This window comes from Aplysia californica, unplaced genomic scaffold, assembly GCF_000002075.1.
Source record: "Aplysia californica isolate F4 #8 unplaced genomic scaffold, AplCal3.0 scaffold00455, whole genome shotgun sequence".
NCBI lineage: Eukaryota > Metazoa > Mollusca > Gastropoda > Aplysiida > Aplysiidae > Aplysia > Aplysia californica.
The window spans coordinates 321,190-341,559 of NW_004797725.1; the positions used below are offsets into that span (position 1 = coordinate 321,190).

Genomic DNA, 20,370 nt, shown 5'->3' on the forward strand with positions numbered 1-20,370 from the left:
GGGTGTACCATCTGCTGTCTGATGTGACGGACAGTGCAGGTTCGAGTTGCCACGGCTGTTCTGGTTATAGCCCGGTCCTCTCGTCGTGTGGTGCACGTGGCGGTCCGGATCTTTTTCGCTCAACAGCAGTTCCAGTTGCAGCAACCTGGTCTCTCAGTCTTTTAGCTTTTAGTTTTAGTAGAGGGTTTTACGGCGCTCGCAACTGCATAAGGCCTTCTTATGAGCGCCAAGGGGTGGGTGTCAACAAATCTTTACAGGGAATCAGACACTTTGCTCACCTTTCTAGATTCTACAGCACAAAGTCTGCTTTGACTATCAAGGCACCCCGGAAATAGCAGGTCACAAGAGTGATAAACACACAAAAGAAGTAGAGGAAAATGACAATAGTAAGGATTAGGAAGTTGTTGTGTTTTTGTTTTTTGTTTTTAAGTGTTTTACGGCACTTGCAACATAATAAGGTCATATAAGTGCCGAAGATCAGAGGTGTTACAAGAGAATAACAAACATAAAAAAAGAAGAAGGGGAGATAAGGACGATAGATGTTTGATAGGAAAGAAGAAGTAAAAAAAAAAAAACAAACTTGGAAGATGTGTCTGTAGTGGTCTCAAGACTTGGTCCCCAATATAATTTTGTCATTTCATTGAACTCTTCACTGAAATTTAAGAAGCTTTTATAGACTTCATAACTTATTCATAACTTATGAACAACATCTCATTATAATTTTCTTGCCTATGACTATGAAACTTCAATTATTAGACATCTAAAGTAAAACTATGTCATGACAACAATAAATTCATAAGAGTCACGACGCGGTGGAACAAGGCACTCGTCAATTTTTTATCATGAGGAGTTATTGGTATTATCTAAAAGTTTGTTCATTTGCCTTGTTTTTGATGAATAAAAAATACCCCTGATTGAAGAAGGTGGCGGTCATCAGGTTCAGAGGTAAAGTTAGCAAGAAATTTTGACCACTGCTCGCTGACCGGACAAGCAACCCTTGATCCCACCGGCTGGGCCTCTGAACCCCCCCCCCCCCCCCCCTTTCCATCTCCCCCTAAAATCCTGCCTAAGACGGAAAATGTCTAAAACTGAATTTTCTTCTCTCTGGCTCCCTTGCGATTCCGTCTTACACAGGTTCAACGTATATTATGAGGCAGAGTGGTGAACTAAGGCGCTCTTAAATGAAAGAAATCTGCATTTATTTTTGGGCCGACTGGCAATTAAAAAAAAATTGGGGGGCTTAACACCTTTTAAATACAGTCCGTGCTGGCTATAAGCACGCCGGCTTAAAGCACGTTTTGGACTTAAGCACGCTAAACGGCTCTTACCGAATTTTTGCTATATATGAATTACACGCCTTTAAGCACGTTAACTTTGGCTTTAGGCACGCTTCATTACAACAACAAGACAGTCAATACTTTCACATTGACCCATCGAAGTTCGAACACAGTCTACACCGCAGCAGTGGAGTGTGATAAGAGAAACACAGAGAACGCAAGTGATGCCAGTGATGGAGACACACACTCACATGGGCGGAGAGGAAGGCAGAGAGATGCACACAGCCACGCGCGTGGACATAGGATCTAGCCTAGGGCAAAGTTACACACAGACTGAAAAATACAAAGAGAGTCGGGGAGACGAGAAAGGGCGGCTGGCTGCGATTTCACCTTTGACCCTCGCTATACTATCCATTAATCCTGATTGTGTATCACGCACGAGGTGGGATGAAGGCGGTGGTATGAATGTGGCACAGCGGGCAGTGGTACGCACAGGCAGCGTGTAGGCCTAGTGTGCTGTATGGTGACTGGCTGTCTAAATTAAGTTTTCATTTCCCATTCGACCACAAAACAAAAACAAACAAGCAAACAAAAACTACCATGGCGGGTAAAAATACCAGTGCACACTTTTGCAGGACCGCTATAGTATAGGCCTACTTACAAACAAAGGGAAATAGCACGCGAAATTTTCTACCTGAAAATCTCTGGATTATGTCTACTTCGCACTCAAGCACGCTTCGGATTTAAGCACGCTTATGCTTTCTCCCGATGACTGTGCTTAAAGCCGGCATGGACTGTACCCATTTAAGAACGTTTTTTGTGTGGATTTTACTGAAAAACATTGATTAGGCACAAAAAATGTAAATTTTCAGTTTCCAAGGACTCTCAGGCTATAGAAGTTACCACTTTGGCAGCCATTTTCTCGCTTATTTTACCTCTGAAACCAGGCGACCCTTACCTACTTCAATTGCAAATATTTCGACTTCTATTCAACATACATGGATATATTTTTTTTTCACCAAAAGGAAGGCAAATGAACAGGTTTTACTCTGGTTTTAAGATGATACCAATAGCCCCATATAATATGCCCAAAAATTGACGAGCGCCTGATTCCACCACATCGTGACACATATATAAAATATCTGGTCTATTTTTAGAGTCATGACGTACAATGAGGGGGTAGCAAGTATATGATGCCATATATTTGCTTAATTGTATAAGACTAAAGCCACCAAGTTCCGAATGTATGAAAGAATGTCAAATACAATGAATGAAGATTACATGATAGGCGACTCATGCCACTGGCTAGCCATGTTACTGAGAGTAAAAAATTTGTCATGCTGACGGTTCCCTATTTGGGTTACGACGGGCTGGGAGAGTTAATTCTAGTATCACTGAGCATGGATGGGGTACAGAATATATCAGTAGCAATCAACTCACTGCATACATACTGATCTCTCGAAGTAGAAAGGCAGTTAAAGGAAGAAAGGTTGTTGGGCGGGGGGGGGGGGGGGGGGGGGGGGGGGGGGGGGGGGGCTTATTTATATAATCATATGATTAGCTGACATTCTGACAAATAACTGTCAGCGGTTTATGAAAGTCTGAATGATATGAAGTCTATCCCACTGGAGAACCTTACCGGTGCATTTTTCTGTAACTCATCCCATTACGACAAGGAAAACAACTTTTATTTAGTGGAAGACTCTGAGTCAACTGAGTGAGCGGGATGGAGGACGGAAAAGTAATCATACAAGGGTAGATAAGAACCGAAGGGTAAGATTTGATTCCGTGCGTGTGGTGGCTGAACCAAGTTGTTGGTTTAGTTTTAGAAGAGGTTTTACGGCGCTCGCAACTGCACAAGGTCATATGAGCGCCAGAAGATTAGAGCTGTTACAAGACAAATCTTCTGGGGAGGAAACATGCGTATCCGTGCCCGTGGGACTATACGGAAGCAGCTACTGAGCTGAAACTACCGCCCTGCTCCGCGCACTGCAATGGCTAGAAAAACAACCACGTCTTCAAAGAATTCACATCTTCACAGACTCCCAGTCAGTTGTTCAACACTTAATGTCCGGAGTGACTGCAGTTCATACTGAGACAAAATGTGGATCACTATCTGCCCCTGCTGTGAAATCCACGGACACCTTCACATACAATGGATACCAGGACATTGCGACATCCACGGGAACGACCGAGCTGACGCCCAGGCCAACAAGGGAGGCCGCCTCAACCAAGTCAACACTTATGTTGAACTCGCGTCAGCAAGCTTGTGCATCTCGCGTTACATCATTCCCCATGCATGGGAGAAAGCGCGAGTGCACGACTCCGTCGGGGTAAAGGTGAAGCCACCACCGGAGAGGGACAAAAAGAGAGATCTAACTGTCAGACAGAGAAGAGTGTTATTGCAGCAAAGATACAACGCGAAGAGCCTCATCCTGCAGGCGTATCTCCATGCAATAGGCTCCGCTCCCAATGATTTCTGTCTGGGGTGTGGCACAAGTCCTGACGACCTGCAGCATGAACTGTATGAGTGCCCGTGGGGGGAAGCACATCGAGGCCCACTTTTGGAGAACAATGTGAGACCGGGCCCAGATGTACTCTGGACGAGGCCACAAGAGGTTGCCTCTTCGGCAGACTGCCACTCTCCTAATGGAGGCCAGCCAGAGGAAGGAAGGAACGAAGCTGTTACAAGAGAGTAACAAACATAAAAAAGAAGAAGGGGAGATAAGGACGATAGACGTTAGATAGGAAAGAAGAAGCAAACCACACCAAAGTACCCGCCAACCACCCACGAACCAAGTTGTCATTCCAGTTTTATGACTGACCTTCCTCCAGGTGAACAGAACAGAACTACAGAGAAATAAGCCTCCATCGATTAGCTGTTTTTTGTTGTTTTTTTTACTCATGAACCCATCTCATTTACACATGTATACTTTTTTTCTTGTAATATTTTGTATGCTGAACAGGAGTATATGGCCTTCACTTTTGCCGCAAATCAATAGTTATTTACTTAGAGTTATTGATGTTTGAAAACAGACCTATATTACTGTAGGACCAATGGTGTAGTAATTTGACTTGTTTTTAAAAACATAAGGGGTTTCAGGGGGGCATGCCCCCCTGCATTTCACCATGATTTGATGTTTTGGCAATTAGGATTGATATCATTTACTTGAAAACAATTGATTTGAAAGCGTTTTAGAGGCCATACGTGTGTTCTTCAGCAAAAATTATGGCAATTTAGCCCTCAAATCAGTGCATCTGTGCGTAGGCGCAAAAGTAAAAATTTACCGATTAGCCTGACACCTCGGCAGAGCATGGCGGGACTTGTGCCTACAATACAGTGGGCTGTGGGGGCTGTTCAAATATATAATCTTACACCTTTTGGGACTTTTTGCCCCCCCCCCCCCCCATAAAAAACAATCCTAAAATACATTTGCCCCCCCCCCCCCTCCCCCAATATTACATTGTTCACTTATAATGATAAAAATAATATGAAATTTATATCGCACAAATTCGTGAGACAATCATTGTTCTATGCGCATGGCATAATATTCATGAAAAACATGCATACACACATGCATGCATGTCATATCTATATAATAATATATATCCACTAAAAATAATAGGTGTCACAACATGGTGGGATCAGGTGCTCGTCAATTTTGAGCATACGGAGTTATTGGATCTTAACCCTTACACCCTCAGAGCTATCCCTGCCCAAGGCTATCCCTGCCCAAGAAGGCTGAAATTCGGGCAAAAGGGACCTAACTCCACTTACACTGCATGACTATATTATTTTAAAAAATCATTAACAATCATAGGATGAGTCTAAGATTACAGTTTAGGTGTCAGAGCACAGAAAAGAATAAACTAAAAGAAAATGCAGGGTTTTGTATGAAAAATCATTGCGTATTAGGTAAAAAAAAATTCTGAAGTCATAAAACCCCCCCCCAAAAGACACAACCCGCTCTTTATGCCCGCAGAAGTTCAAGATGTTTTACCCAGCAGTCTTTTTGCAAAGCCTAACCTGGCCCAAATTGCATCCTGTCACTGTCTCACTCCCTCTGCCAAGCTTTGTAAAGTTTCTGGTCTTTACACAGTAGTGGCACGACCCCTTTTTACCATGTATCCAGATCACAACGTGCTCAAAAGGATTTGTTGTGACAGCGCCCACAGTACTTCCAGTGTTGCTCCTCCCTTCTTTTACGTAGTAGTAGAGCTAGTAGTACTAGATCTAGCTAAAGTGCTGTGGGTGCTAGCGGAGATGACTAGTGAGAGATATTTCACTCGTCAGCTGGCCCCTCTTCGCATCATGTTATTTACGCGAGATCGTTGACGTAGCGCCTCAAAACTATGTCACGCCGTACATTTCATTGTCTGTTCCTCTCAAAGTCACTTCCCCTTGTTATTTCCTATAGGGACAGAAGGAACGATGAGTCATCTCAGTCAATACGTCGGAAGAAGTAGTGTATGGTGAAGTTGGTCAATAAATGTGCGCATAATTAATCAATTCAACAAATTTATGCTGCAGTGAAGGAAGAGGAAGCAGAGTTTAAAAAAAAATAGTTTTAGTAAGAGTTTTACGGCACTTGCTGATGCTGCATTGCAACAATAAGGTCATATAAGTGTCGAAGAATAGATGCGTTACAAGAGAGTTACATACATAAAACAGGAGGAGGAGAGATAAGGACCATAGGTGCTTGGATAGGAAAGAATGAGTAAACCACACCAGAGCACACGCCAACCACCCACGAAGAAGAAGAAGAAGAAGAAGAAGAAGAAGAAGAAGAAGAAGAAGAAGAAGAAGAAGAAGAAGAAGAAGAAGATGAAGAAGAAGAAGAAGAAGAAGAAGAAGAAGAAGAAGAAAAAGAAGAAAGGGGAAGAAGAAGAGTAAAAAGAAGAAAAAGAAGAAGAAGAAAAAGAAGAAGAAGAAGAGGAGGAGGAGGAGGAGGAAAAGAAGAAGAAGAAGAAAAAGGAGGAGGAGGAGGAGCAGCGGAGGAGGAGGAGAAGAAGAAGAAGAAGAAGAAGAAGAAGAAGAAGAAGAAGAAGAAGAAGAAGAAGAAAAAGAAGAAGAAGAGGAGGAGGAGGAGGAGGAGAGGGGGGGGGCGGCGGCGGAGGAGGAGGAGGAGGAGCAGGAGGGGGGAGGAGGAGGAGGAGGAGGAGGAGGAGGAGGGGGGAGGAGGAGGAGGAGGAGGAGGAGGAGAAGAAGAAGAACTAGAAGAAAAACAAGAACAAGAAGAAGAACAAGAACAAGAAGAAAATGACAAAGAAAAAGGAGCAGAAGTAGAAGAATAGAAAAGATTTATCGTATTGTGCGCACTAATGCAGTGAGATGCGGGCCAGGAATAAGGACAGGTCAATAATTGTACCGACCGAGAGGAAACATGCAGTAAGGTATGTTGTTTTGAAATTTTAATCAAAATATTGACTAGAATTACTAGAATGTTCTGACTCAATCTTTCATGTGTGGATGAGGGTATGACGTGACGGTAAAGAAAGAGAAATAGTGTTTAAAACCCATTCAGACAAACCCCCTTGCTTAATTTACAATGAAAACAATAAGGCGATTCCTCGGTTGTGAGGCGTGAAACTTTCACCGGATGCCTGACCCCAATCTCGCCTAAATCGAGGAGTGACGCGTCTCTACTTTTTTGTCTCCGGTGCTAGGCCTATCTTCTTCATCAGAGTCTTCTAAATCATCACCTCCAGCAACGATCTCACCATCAACATCACTCTCATAGTGGTTCCCCTCCCCTAGAGCCTAGATCTAGATCTGTGACATCGTGTTCGCTCTCCTACTATAGTTCTTGCTCTCTCTCATGACTGAGTGTCCAAGTGACTACTTGTACTACTAGCACTAGATCTAGCCCCTGGTCGACGATACCGGCACTAAATCCCAATTATAAGTCTCTCCATCGTATACAGTGACTGTAGCGACGCAAAATTTCATCCACGAAGGTAGATTTAGGTCTCTAAGAAGCTCGATATTTAAAAAATCGCCGCGTGCTTCGATCGATTTTAACCAAATAAACACGACAGTAAAGGGCAACCACTCCACATTCTCGATATAAGCTCGGCAATCTAGTGCGACCTCGCAGGAAGCGAGACAAAGTAGAAACGAAAGTAGTGCAAACGGGTGAATCGAGTGGGCCTGTTGGCGCACATCAGCGACTACGGGGGTTAGTGATGACGGCGCACATCGGCGCTTCATCACGCTTCCTCACAATAGAGTAAATCATTCAAGCAAAATATTGCATACACTAATACACTCTTTCTTACTAATAAGGAAAAAATTGAGACTCATGTCAATGACAAAAGTGCCTTAATTGCAAATAGGAAGAGCTCTAGGCTAGCCGTACTTAATGACGGCTAGACTGGCAGTCTAGCCATACTTAAGTTATATTAGTACGGCTAGACTGGTAGTCTAGCCGTACTTATTCTAAATATGATGGCTAGACTGACCATAAAAAAAAAATAGGTCTACTGAATTTTAGTGTGCAGCACCTAAAGTATTTGTATTTGAGACGAAACCAGGTGCCTTAATGACAGTGCATGTATTTTAAACCTCCTGTTTTCTTATGTTAATAGGGCCTTAGATAAGTACGGCTAGATTGGCAGTACTTAAGTACGGGTAGACAGCCAGGCTAGCCGTACTTAAGGACGGCTAGACTGTCAGGCTAGCCGTACTTAATATTGATGACTGAATTGTAAATGAAATTTTTAGTTTGCAATGCCTCAAGTATTTGTATTTCAGACAAAACCAAAAGGTACCTTACTGACTTGCATGTATTTGAACCTGAATAATTACTAGATCTAGATCTAATGAGACCTGTGTACTTAACAGGCTAGAGTCGATAGGGCCAAACCTAGATCAAAGTACGGCTAGACTGGCAGTCTAGCCGTACTTAAAGTACGGCTAGCCACTTCGTTACAAATAAAACAAGTTTCAGTGGAATTCTGATAAAGTCAACACCCCGGACAGAAAAGAAGTGTTGACTTTGGAGCTATTGGCCATTGAAAATTGAAGATGACAGCTACTAAATTACAAAGTACCTGGTAACGAACAGGATGTAATCTCAATTTCAGGGAGTATTTCTGAAGTTGTCACCAAAACAAGAGATAATGAAAGAACATGGAGGTGTTTACACCACGAGCTCAGGCCGTTAATATCTCTTCTTAAATGAATTCATCTTGGGATTTAGCCCCAAATTGTTGACTTTACGAAAGCTTAACACTCAAGCGGCTGACTGTATCAGAAACACAATTAGATCTACAAGAAAATGACTTGGACTTGTAAAAAACGGGACCACCACAGTGAGGTGTTGACTTTTTCAGGACTCCACTGTTATCACTGATCATAATGCTGAAAACAAAAAGTGAAATTAGCTATCATCAACAAAGGCAGTGTTCATCATTATGTCAAAAATATTTTTTCTCTTCACAAAGTGTCATAATATATTATATTAGTTCAACCCCCCCCCCCCCCCCCCCCCCCCAGGCGTAAGATTATATAATTGAATGGCCCCTATCCACCAGATGCAAGTGTTAGGTTGGGAGGAACAGCTCATGGTTTACCTCTTGAAATACCTTTCCACTATTTAAATTTTTTTTAAAATTCTGTTTAATTCAAAAACAAAAGTCAAAGGTCAAAATTGCATTCCTCTAAGGTCAATCAACCCAAAATCAGTGCAATTTTTATTCCTGCCCATGGCCATGAGTAATCTAAATCAAGATTTAGTAATGAGAGAAAAAAAAATCTCACACACTAACTTCAGGACCTGAAACAAGCAGAATTTGTTGATCTATAAATCTATGAGAAATTTAAACATAGGATCGCGTGGTTAAAGTATATACACAACACTACAGTACTACAGTGGTGAAGAAGGTGACATACCAAGCGGTACAAACGGATTTTCTTTGGTTTTCCTCATAAATTTCTCCCGTAACCCTTCTTGCTCGTAAAACGGTGTTGGGGGTGGAAGGTAAGCCAGTTCCTCATAGTTAGGCCGCGTCAGTGGTATTACTGGCGCATCAATCTTTTCTCCTTTGGAATTTGACATTTTCACTCTATTGGTTTTCAAAACAAACTGAAAGTTAGCAGTGTCGAAGTTTTGAGTGGAAGGGAAAACAAGAGAGATTATTGTTCGTTGCTTCAAGTTGATCTTGCGGATATGTTGAATTGATTTCACAATGTTATACAAGCGGTGAAGGTCTAACCAACCTTATTTATTTTGCCTTTAAATTTAAACTATAGAAAGATAAAACATCTCATGGGACGACATTTTAAACTTTTATCTTTTAGACCCCGAGTTTGAGAAAAGATGGCAACTGAATGTAAACTCTGCAAAATTAGTTCGAAAACAACTTAAAAACATGATCTTCCGTTTGAGGAAAACAGGAAAGTCAGTAGCTTAGCAACACGAAAAGCGCTTGTGGATTGTGCAGTCTTAGGAGAGGGGAAGTAAAACGACAAGCCAGGGTTTGTATTTCCTTTATATTTATATATGGGACTGTAATCAAACATTGATTGTGTCGTGATAACTTTAGATCTAGTATTAATAATAAAGAAAAGAGGAATAATATTTCTTTAGTAACAAATTTGTCTTGCAATCTGCTACAGGAACGCAAAACATAATAATAATTGATGAGTGTAACGTCATCAGTCAGTGAAGCCCCTATTTTTTTGCTGTGTAACAACAACACTTAGACCGTAGCCGTAGAGAAGGTTGATAAATTCCAATTTTGACCCGAATTTGTTCAAAATCTGTACAACGTGCCTATGCACTGCTTAGAAAGATCCTCAAGAATTTTCAAACCTGTTGATTGGAAACGAGCCATTATTCTGACAAGGAAACCCACAATAACTGATACCATCCATGATTTTTTCAGGCTCTGGGCAGAATTATTTTTCCCTGGTCAGTTTTAGACCTGGATGCATCTATTTAATGCATTACTGTGAAGCTCTAAGTTAGTCTAATAATGTACTGTCATACAAAAAAAACTGATGAGAATCAACAGAGGAATTGAATCTATTAATTTATACCAATAACAATAATGACCTAATAATAATCTGTTTCTATTGTATTTTCCGTCAGACAAAAACGAATGAGAAAAAAAAATTGTGCAACACCTCTTCGAAAATTTCGACTTTATACCCCATTTTCTCAGCTCTACAAGTTCTTGTAATCCATAGAAATCAACACAAAATTGTAGCGATATCTCCCAAGCACACATTTATGCAAGAATTTCACAAATTTAGCTGAATATCTTTATTTGAAGGGCCTTTTTTATTATACCAGGCTTCGTACTGTTGTTTACCCTTAGATCTAGCCTACATAGCGACAAAAGAACAACAATTTTTCAAGAATTTGAGTTTCGATCGATACTTGTGCTCAGAGATTGAGTTCAGGCTTGTTTGTTTACAAGTTCTACTTCCTTTCGACAACTTAAAGAGTAGGAACAAGGTTTAAAAGTGCACTTTTTTTTGGATTCTGCTCGGATTTCGTTGAGCCGCTGAAAGCGGTTGAATGGAGGCAGCGGAAAAACTCAGAGCCGCTGTCAGCGGCCGAATGGACGGAATCAGTTAACATGCTGAGTTAATAACACTGATAATTAAAGGTTATTATGACCATCCTGTGATTGGCTATCCAAGCACGGACAATTTTCAGCCCTTGTGGAGGAAAAAGGGGGCATTTAACAATTTCAGTCAGGACCATATATATTATATATATATATATATATATATATATATATATATATATATATATATATATATATATATATATATATATATTTATATATATATATAGTATAGGCCTAGGCCCAATAATTATCTTTAATATATATATAGTATAGGCCTAGGCCCAATAATTATCTTTTTTTTCTTCACTTTTATCAACCTTTTTTCTCCTAGCCTACCAAGCAAATTTGTAAGCAAATTCCCCCATCCAACTAAATTTTGGAACTTTACTGCAAAAATTTGTAAACTGAGTTAATGTTTAGTGAAAAGTGGCATTTATGAGTAGCCTAAAATAAAACCGCAGGTTAACTCCTCCGTCTACAGCTTTATAGTTTCTTCTTCTCCAATCTTAACCCTTTTCAATGTATGTCAACATTCCTGACAACATGACCTCACCTTCTTTTACCCTATCTTGGCCCTATCACAAGTCTAGATCTACCTTTTGTACATTATCATTATATATATGCCTTAAATTCATCCCTAGGCTCTCATTTTCTGCTGAACAAAAATTTCCCGAAATATTTCTTGAAAATAACTTGAATCATCGCTACTTTAGCCGAAATTTTTTATTGAAAATCACCAGAATCATTGCTACTTTAGAGCTATAGAAAGTAGCAATGATTCTGATGATTTTCAAGAAAAATTTCTGGAAATTATTGTTCAGCTCTATTAAACACATTAGCTACTTAGGATGAATTTGTCCTTGTTGAAATTATTAAAGCCTGCTGACCGACACTCAAACGAGCATAAAAGGGTTTGACTTAAGTGTATATTAGTATTAGATCTAGACTACAATACGTTCTTCCAACATTATTTCTGTAAGGGAAATCAATGTGATAAAATGTTATTGCTGTTTTTTAGTTGTTTTTAAAAAATGGGGAATCCTTGAATGTGGGCAGCTGGGGATGAATTGTGAGAATGGGGAATCCCCATATGTGGTAAGAAATTTGTTAAGAAGCAGCAACATAGACAAAAAGAGCAATGAAAATCAGACAAAATTAAGTAAAGATCTTAAGATATGATTGCTAAGTGATTTTGTAAATCTTTCCCCCTTTCCCCCCCCCCCCCCCCCCCCCACACACATAGGAATAACATAGTCTGGATACTTCCAAGAGAAAACTAGTCTGAGTTGATCTTCGGTTCACTAGATCTTTTTCTCGGGTCCCAGCACCTTTTCTTCTTTACAAGTTCCAACGGTTTAGTTGAACTTCGAACGAGTTCATCTCTTTTTCACCCCCCTGATGACATCAACTCATCTGTAGATGACTTCAACAATACTTTCATAAAAATCAGTGCACACCATAAAAAATGTTTTAAAATATGTGCTTTTTTAAAAAAACCGCTTTTGCAAGCTTTGTAGAAGCACAGCAGAGTTCTATTCAGAGTTCAAGTAAAGTAAACTTGGCTTTAAAACAAACTCTTTCTCTCAAATAACATAAAAACAAAAACTTAATTCCATTTCTATCATTGTTCCGAATAATTCCACAAATTCTTGAAGTGGTATGAAAAAAAAAAGAACTTAAAGAAATCAAAAGACTTGAGTGCCACTTAAGACTCCGGAGTACATTAACTAACATCTCTCAGTTCTCATATAATGTGCATGGTAACTTCAGTTCAGCCTTTTTGCTTATTATAGTCTTACTGCAGAAAATCTTATGCCCTTCCCGATAGCACATGAAGCCCCCTTGGTTGTAACTACCGCTTGTTAGAGAACTTGTGGTAAAGCAGCAATTAGAATATAACTATTTTATTTTTGTTCTACAGGCTGAAATAAGATCAATCCAGCTTTGGGAGTCCTGAAGCACAATGTCAGACCGCTACCTCAGTACAAGCAAAGGCCCGGCTTTTTGCAAATATGCCACCAGTAAAGGACAAAGGCTGTTTGATAGAGGCTACTGGAATCCGATGCCTGTGAATTCCTATCTCAGCGGCGATGGTCTGTCCTTCTGCTATAGAGGTCCTGCTTACTATGTTCCATCGGAGAGAGCATGGATGGATTACAAGGACCATCGATCTCTCCCCCCACTTACACGACGTGATGCCATCCACATGGATAGTGAGGATAAATACAGAGACTTTCAGAGGAAAAGAGACAGCAGACCAAATCCATCCGGTAATTATACACAGAGCTGGTTATAATGGAGTACAAATACTCCGGTACTTGTACTTACCTTACAATTTTCAGTACAGTGGAAACCGTATATAACAGGCCCGGTAATAACAGGGATTTTTTAAATCCCCGATTTTTCCTACTCTTTGTCTCTATTAAAAGTTATCGGCAATAACAGGGCCCCATCGGAGCCCAACCGGTTATAGCAGGGACAAAGGCTTGTTAACAAAGTGTAAAAAGTAAGAGAGAGAGAGAGAGAGAGAGAGGGAGGAGAGAGAGAGCGAGAGAGAGTAACGCAGTGATGGAGCAAGCCCATGCAAGTAATGCCACTGCAAGCACACGCAGCGTGTGAAGCGAGAGAGGGCTGCAGTGTGCTGCAGACCTCGATCTAGCCCGAAACCTAGCAACACGCACACGTGTCTACTGTCACCAACGAATTCAAGCGCAAGAGAAAATGCCTTTCAATTGACAAAACAATACGAAATAATCCAGGCTGTTGACAAAAAGCAAGCTCCACAGGCAGAGATTTGTCGTCAGTTCAACATTCCACAAGGGTCGATTCCCACCATTATCAAGGATAGAGAGAAGATAGTGGCAGCATACTCCAATGGAAAGTTTGCTCTGGATCGAAAGAAGATGAGACTACCCGATGCAGATGCTGTAGACTAAAAAAACAGTAAAATTTCTTCCAATCATCTTTCTAAAGAGCAGTGGAGAAACTCACGTCAAAACTGACTTTCAATGCAGTTTGAATAACACTACAGTAGGATGGAGTGAATGATGCAAGATCTATTAGTGTAAAACCACATTTAATTCGTTTCAGAAGATTGAATGCTGATGCCACGCATGTAGCAGACCTATCAAATCAAATTCACAGCATCGCATGAAAGAGAAATTATCCAGATAAATTCCAGTGGTACTGTTACATAGACTAAAATTAGATGTACCAGTAGCGTACTCATTTTCTTGTTGTGTGCCATGCCCTTCGCTCTTGAGGTGAGAGGGGATGCGGTTATTAAGTCGTGACATTACACACACCTGCACTTTGAGCTCCCCTCACTGTTTCATCGTGGCACTGTTTAGTCCTACAGTGCATGGATAAGCTCTACAACATGTATTTTTATGTGCAATATAATATCACCCATGTCAAAACTTTGCTGGGAAACATCTTACTAATCTGACAATATACACATAAAAAATAAATTCAGCCCTTGCATACTTGCAGCTGAGAGGTAAAATGCACTTCAACTCAAGTATACATTTGAGTTGAACTCAACAGAACCATGTTGCATTTGATTTTTATAAATGTAAAGAATAAGAGGTGTACATTTTTGCCAAAACGATCAAGAACAATGTCTGTGAAGATAATACATTATGTGTTTTTTCCCTAGAAAGTGCACTGGGAGTTCAAAAACTTTATTTTCTAGTATTGTAAACGGATTTATTTTTTTGAGTGCAAAATTGGTTATACAGTTTTTTATGATGAAAAATTGTTGGTTTCACGAAGACTTAGATGTTACAGGAAAATTTCTTGATTACTGTTTAGTAAAGTAAGTGTATGGGTTAATCGCCGGTATCAACACTATTAGTATTATTAGCTTATAGAGGGGGAACCTCTGAACTTAACGTCCGACTCCGATAGGACAAAGCCAAATAGGTTGAGAGCCTTGAGAACTTCACAAAACAACCTGAGTTAAAGAACACCCAGTCTTGGATGCGAATCAGGGCTATTCTTGTAGTTCAGCATGATAGTGATACCAAATGAGCGAACGGAGTGCCCTGGTCGTTCCAGTTGTTCGTCATGAAAAATTGTTATGTATCCATGAAGACAGATATTGCATGGACATTTTTTTGGAAAGTACATGTAATGAACTAATGTGAAAACTTGTTTCTTTTTTTCCCCCAGGAATCTCAATGGCAGGATACCCTATGAACTACACTGGAGTTCCATATCCACAGCTAGTTCCATTTCACACAGAAGCTTGGACAAGACGCTGGGATGGGCCTGGCAATTTTGTGCCCCCAAGTGACAAGTGGGTCCACGAAAATCCAGGATCTCAGTACCAAGCATATAAGTTTTATAATGAAGAGGATTATGACAAATTTCGCCATCTGAATGAAAACCCATCATATCATTTAATTGAAAAGAAAGTAAGGTGAATAATCAAATGGCCATGGTTGATGTTTATTCTGTTAATCTGTTGTACAAACATTTCAATTTGTTGGCAAAGAAAACAGTAATATAGAGTGTATTGCCTCTGTGTTTGAAGGCGAGCATTATAAAGACTACAAAGCTTGACATAATTTAGGTTAATGAATTTTACGCAAAAAACAATAAAAAGTTTTTAAAAATCTTTGCCTTTTTATATTAAAGAAAAGGACTTTTAAGCTTGAACACGTTAGAAATTCGTGCTCATATTTTCAACATTAGAGATGTACATCTACTTCATACCATGTTTTGGTTTTTTTTACATACTGTACTGGAACCTTGATCATTGATTAGAGTAACCTTGCTATGAATTACGGTGAACATTGTAAAGCTTAATGGTATTGTCATAGCTGAGATGTATGTGGCCAAAACTAAACTTCCATCTTGATGATATGTGTTTTGTAGCTTTTTCCTTTTTCGTTCTATGCGCCTTTAGTTTTCGAATTGGTGAATGTACATTATTTCTATGTAGCAAGCGAAGAATGGAAAAGAAGAAAAACCTCTACCTATCAGTCAGCAAGGGTTTATTAATCTAAAGGAGTAATGAAATACAGTCCAAACATAATTGCCTTTCATCAGTATTATTATTATGTGCATAGCTTTAGAGTTTGTGCCATTTTTAACAAAAACTTAAACTATCTTGGATGCGTTGTTGCAATCTTTATCTAAAATAATGACTTTACTGTCTCCTTTTATATCCCATTTTGCAATTTCTTGTGTATATATATAACTATTTTCTCTCTTTTCTGGTGTTGTGTCATAAAAATAATGTGACAATTGTGTTGGATTTTTATTTCTGTTTTATTATAGCTGTTGGCAATCATTTCCCAGATCTGAGAAATCAGTATAGCAAAAATAAAACATCTTTTTTTTATTTGAGAGTCAGTTTTTTAAATGTTGTGCAGTCTCAAAAGTGATAGATCTTAGTCTTAGTATAGCTGAAGATGAATACACTTGAATGCTTTGTAGTTGAAGTTTTACTAAAGGCTACAAGGCTTATTTTATGTCCTTGAACCAGAAGGGCAAGCAGAGGGTCACAGTCCGCTATAGAGAAAAACTTGGATTTCTTACTACCAGTACCAAGCATATTTAAATCATTGTGGAATTCAGCAGATAAAAAATTGACCTCTTTTCCTTGTGATTAAGTAGCACGTGTGAAAAAATTCAATGATTGTCAAGTTAATAAAGCCAAAAGCAAATGAACCCATGAAAACTGAAGAAAAGAATTTGGTCTAAAAACTTTCTTTTTTGGACTGGTCATATGCCATTAACATTATCTTGTCTTGTCTTTCTGTTACATAGTGAGAATACAGGTAAACCAAAATGAAGTAACTCATTTCAGTGCTTTTTGTTATCTAGTCGAAGCAAACAAGACAAAAACTTTCCACGTTTGTTAAATCACTTAAACAGGAACCATTATTTTCACAGTAGACAGTTTTCCCTGAGAGTGTTTGGAGACAATGGAAGCCTATTGAAGCCTGACTGAGGAACTGTTTTGTTTTGTTGAGTATGATTAAAATTTGTTTGTTTTAGTAAGTGCTTTACAGCTCTTGTAAAGCAATAAGGTCATATAAGTGCCAAAGATCAGAGGTGTTACAAGACAGTAACAAACACAAAAAAGAAGGAGGGGAGATAAAGATTATAGATGTTTGATAGGAAAGAAGAAGCAAACCACACCAGAGCACCTGCCAACCACCCACTGAGTATGATTTAATGCCCTTCTAGACACTAATCCTTCTGAAGACAGGGCACTTAGCCCACAGGGAAAAGTAGAGAAGGAAAAGAGGATAATAAAGAAAACAAGAGATAATAGACCAATGTTAATACTACTGAACAAATCATAGCACAGAGCTGTTCCACCACAAGAGAAGAGTTGTTCTGCTGCAAGTGCACAGTGCAACCACTTAGATTTGATTAGAATGACTTGTCTATAGTCTATACTGAATATGAGCAGTAGCAGGTCGGTCTTGTCAAACAAGACTGATGGCCCAAGAAAGTTATGCCGATATAATGTCTCTCTCCCAACTGTGAAGGAAGTTAAGTATGATGTTGTGGTTGGTTGATGAAGAGTAAGGTGTATGCATTATTCATTGTGCATCATCTTATGCGGTGTTATCTTCTTAATCTACTCACTGTAACTTAAATGACCCAAAAGTGGGACCATGAATGGCATGGTACAGCTTCAGTTTAAATGATAAAAGATAAAAGGGCAAATTGTAGTACTCTGTAACTGTAACTTGGAAAACCCTTTTTGGATTATTTCTGAGGGTTTCAATGTCAGGACATTTGGCTGAAAACTGAGAGGAAATACTCTCAGAAAGACAAGAAAAGTTTGGATCCCAACTCAAATTTGATTCCCAAACCTCCATTTGTTGGGCCACTCCAAAAAGTAACTGGGTCTGAGCTGGAGGCTCTAACTTTAATAAATTATGAAATTATGAGAAAAAAAAAGTTTGCTACTCAGACTGTTTGTGAAGAACTGCATGGACCTGAGGTATACAGCAGAACATTTATATCCACAAAAAAATCTACATCATACTTAGTCAAATGACAGCCATTGAACCTCATATAACATAAAGGTTGGTTTACTTCAGTTTTAGTTAAAAATTTTACGGTACCGTACTTGCAACAAAAACAAGACGTTTATGTGTCGAGGATTAGAAATGATACTAGAGAGTAACAAAACATACAAAGAAAAGAAGAAGAGGTTTATAAGAATAATAGATAGCCTATCTTACAGGGAAAAAGGAACAAATCAAACAAGAGCATCAGCCCAGCACCTACAAAAAAAGGTTGAGAGTCTATACAAAATAAGAGCAGCAAAGATGGGGTGTAAAGGACTGCATGAGGGTTAAGAAAATTGGAGTTCACAAAACAAAACAAAAAAAGCTGGAAGCTGATGGCACTAACAGATCTATTTTAGCCTTATACAGTAGGCTTCTGCAAGCAAGTTAACCCTCAGAACCCCCAAAAAACAACAACAACAAACAAACAAAACCAACCAAAACCAAACAGTCCCCCATTGAATAGATCTAACCCAATTTTATGCGTGTTGAATTTAAGGAAGGAAACGAAGCTCAAATTATGTCTTTGAACTTTACATGAAATTCTCATTCAGAAAAAGGGCTTCAAAGAGACATAGCAATTCATGAATATTGGTGGAGCATTACAATGGGGTTCTACTGTGTGGAGGCAGTCACATGCGTCTCTGTACATCTGATGCCTGAAATGTAACAGGAAAGCCAGTCTGTTACATAACAACATATCAGATGATATTGCCCACATAATTCCGCTGAAGGAACAACAGTGTGTTTGAGCTTAGTATTGTTTACAATTACCCTATCTCATTATTCCTGCAGCAATGTTGAGGTAGAATAAGAACAAAACAAGATTCTCTCTACTAACTAAGTAATTCTTAATCACACTTTGAGATAAGAAAGGTCCGAACAAGGGATAGTTTTGAGCATTTTAATACACAATCTCATAATAAACAATTTTGTATAAAAATAAGACAGCATGCACTCTAAAGGACAGAGAGGAGCTAAAGGCACAAGCTCTCACTGCTGTAAATGGAAGCAATGTTTTCTCTCTCTAGGTTCTAATCAAAATCAAAGCTGGAACCTGACAGCATAGTGTATTTGTAACACACACAGACCCACTCACATAAACTGAGACATATACAAACAAGGCATAGAGAAATCTTTAAAATAAAGAAAGCTAATAATTAATAACAGAAGTCTATTTCTATCAAAACTTTGTAGCTGTGGTTATTGACTTGACTTTACAATTTGAAGCACAATAAAATTCACCTTACAAATAGGTGTACTAATTTACAATTAAAATACATCACATTTTTAAACTGAATACCAATAATCTTGAGCCATTTTCCAGCTGTTAACTATGTCTTTCAAAGTTTTTGACCGACAGGTGCAGTGCGCTGTACAATGTATTGTGATGAGGGACTGCGACAGACACTGTGCATTATGTGTTGTTGAAAGGTAGAGGGCTTGGCCAAGGACGGAGACAGTATTGTGTATGGGAGTGAGATGGATGAAGTGAAGTTTCCACACTTGAACCCTGACTTAACTTCCACTATTGAGAATTGAAAGTTTGAAAATTAACTCAATCAGCCCTGAGCCCGAGATAGTCTGGTTGCGCACTTCTGCACCGAGCCCGACAGTATCGAGAAGGAAATTTCTACTGTTAATAACGTTAATACATATCAAAGAAGATCATACATATATGCTTTATAAGTGACCCCTGGCCATTTCTTCACGAGAAATGGATTATTACAAGGGCAAAAGTTGCTTTCTTGACCTACAATTGAAAATAACTTTGCATGGTAACGAAGTAGGAAATGAGAATGAGTCTTGTTCTCATAGACTATCTAATATTTTCAAATTCTGTTAACAGCAATAGTCCATGTAATACCTAAACAAATTGTGTGTGAAATATTATGGCGATTGAATTTGATTTAGTATTTTTACCGATTTTTTCAAAAACACCTGAAACCACTAGGCACAGCCAGTAGATCGGGTCCTTGGCCCCAGGGCTGAGTGAGTTAACCTTTGTATATCAGGGCCCAGCACCACCATAAAAAATGTTTGCCAGTTCAGGCACCATGGTCATCAAATAAAGATACACGCTTTTAACTGAAATACAGTATTTCTTTTCAAAAGGACATAACTCTCTAAAAGGGACCAAAAACAAACTGAAATAACTCATAAACCTACATCTAAAAAGCCCATACCCTTGATTTAAACAAAAACATCATTATAATTTCTTGAACACAATACACCTTTATCCTTTATCATACTGAGCACTAGAACACCTATTAATTGTTTCAGGAAAGTAATAGAAATATATATGCTTCTTACCACAAAGACAATATGAGGCTACCACTGATTTGTAGAATCTTTTTAACTTTCAATGTATCATTCGTGTCAGCTGTCTTGCTTCCATCTCAGCATTGTGGTTGACCACTAGAGTGTCAGTAGTTTTCTTTTGCCCAAAAAGAAAACAAACAACCCCCCCC

The 20,370-nt window shown here is 39.2% G+C and overlaps 2 protein-coding genes across 2 annotated transcripts in view; one reads left to right on the forward strand and one right to left on the reverse strand.

Annotated features, from left to right (window-relative positions):
• The window catches only part of LOC101851816 (HIG1 domain family member 2A, mitochondrial), a 14,693-nt gene extending 5,261 nt beyond the window's left edge, over window positions 1–9,432 (reverse strand). Inside the window, exon 1 of the mRNA XM_005105163.3 lies at window positions 9,172–9,432. Coding sequence (XP_005105220.1) covers window positions 9,172–9,337 — 166 coding nt within the window. The 5' untranslated portion in view covers window positions 9,338–9,432. The remainder of the gene's footprint in view (window positions 1–9,171) is intronic.
• Window positions 9,433–9,485: 53 nt separating this feature from the next.
• Window positions 9,486–16,211, forward strand: LOC101852037. Its single transcript, XM_005105164.3, has 3 exons — window positions 9,486–9,756; window positions 12,781–13,129; window positions 15,033–16,211. The coding sequence occupies exons 2-3, from the start codon at window positions 12,823–12,825 to the stop codon at window positions 15,284–15,286; spliced, it is 561 nt and encodes a 186-aa protein (XP_005105221.1). The 5' UTR covers window positions 9,486–9,756; window positions 12,781–12,822; the 3' UTR covers window positions 15,287–16,211.
• Window positions 16,212–20,370: the final 4,159 nt, after the last annotated feature.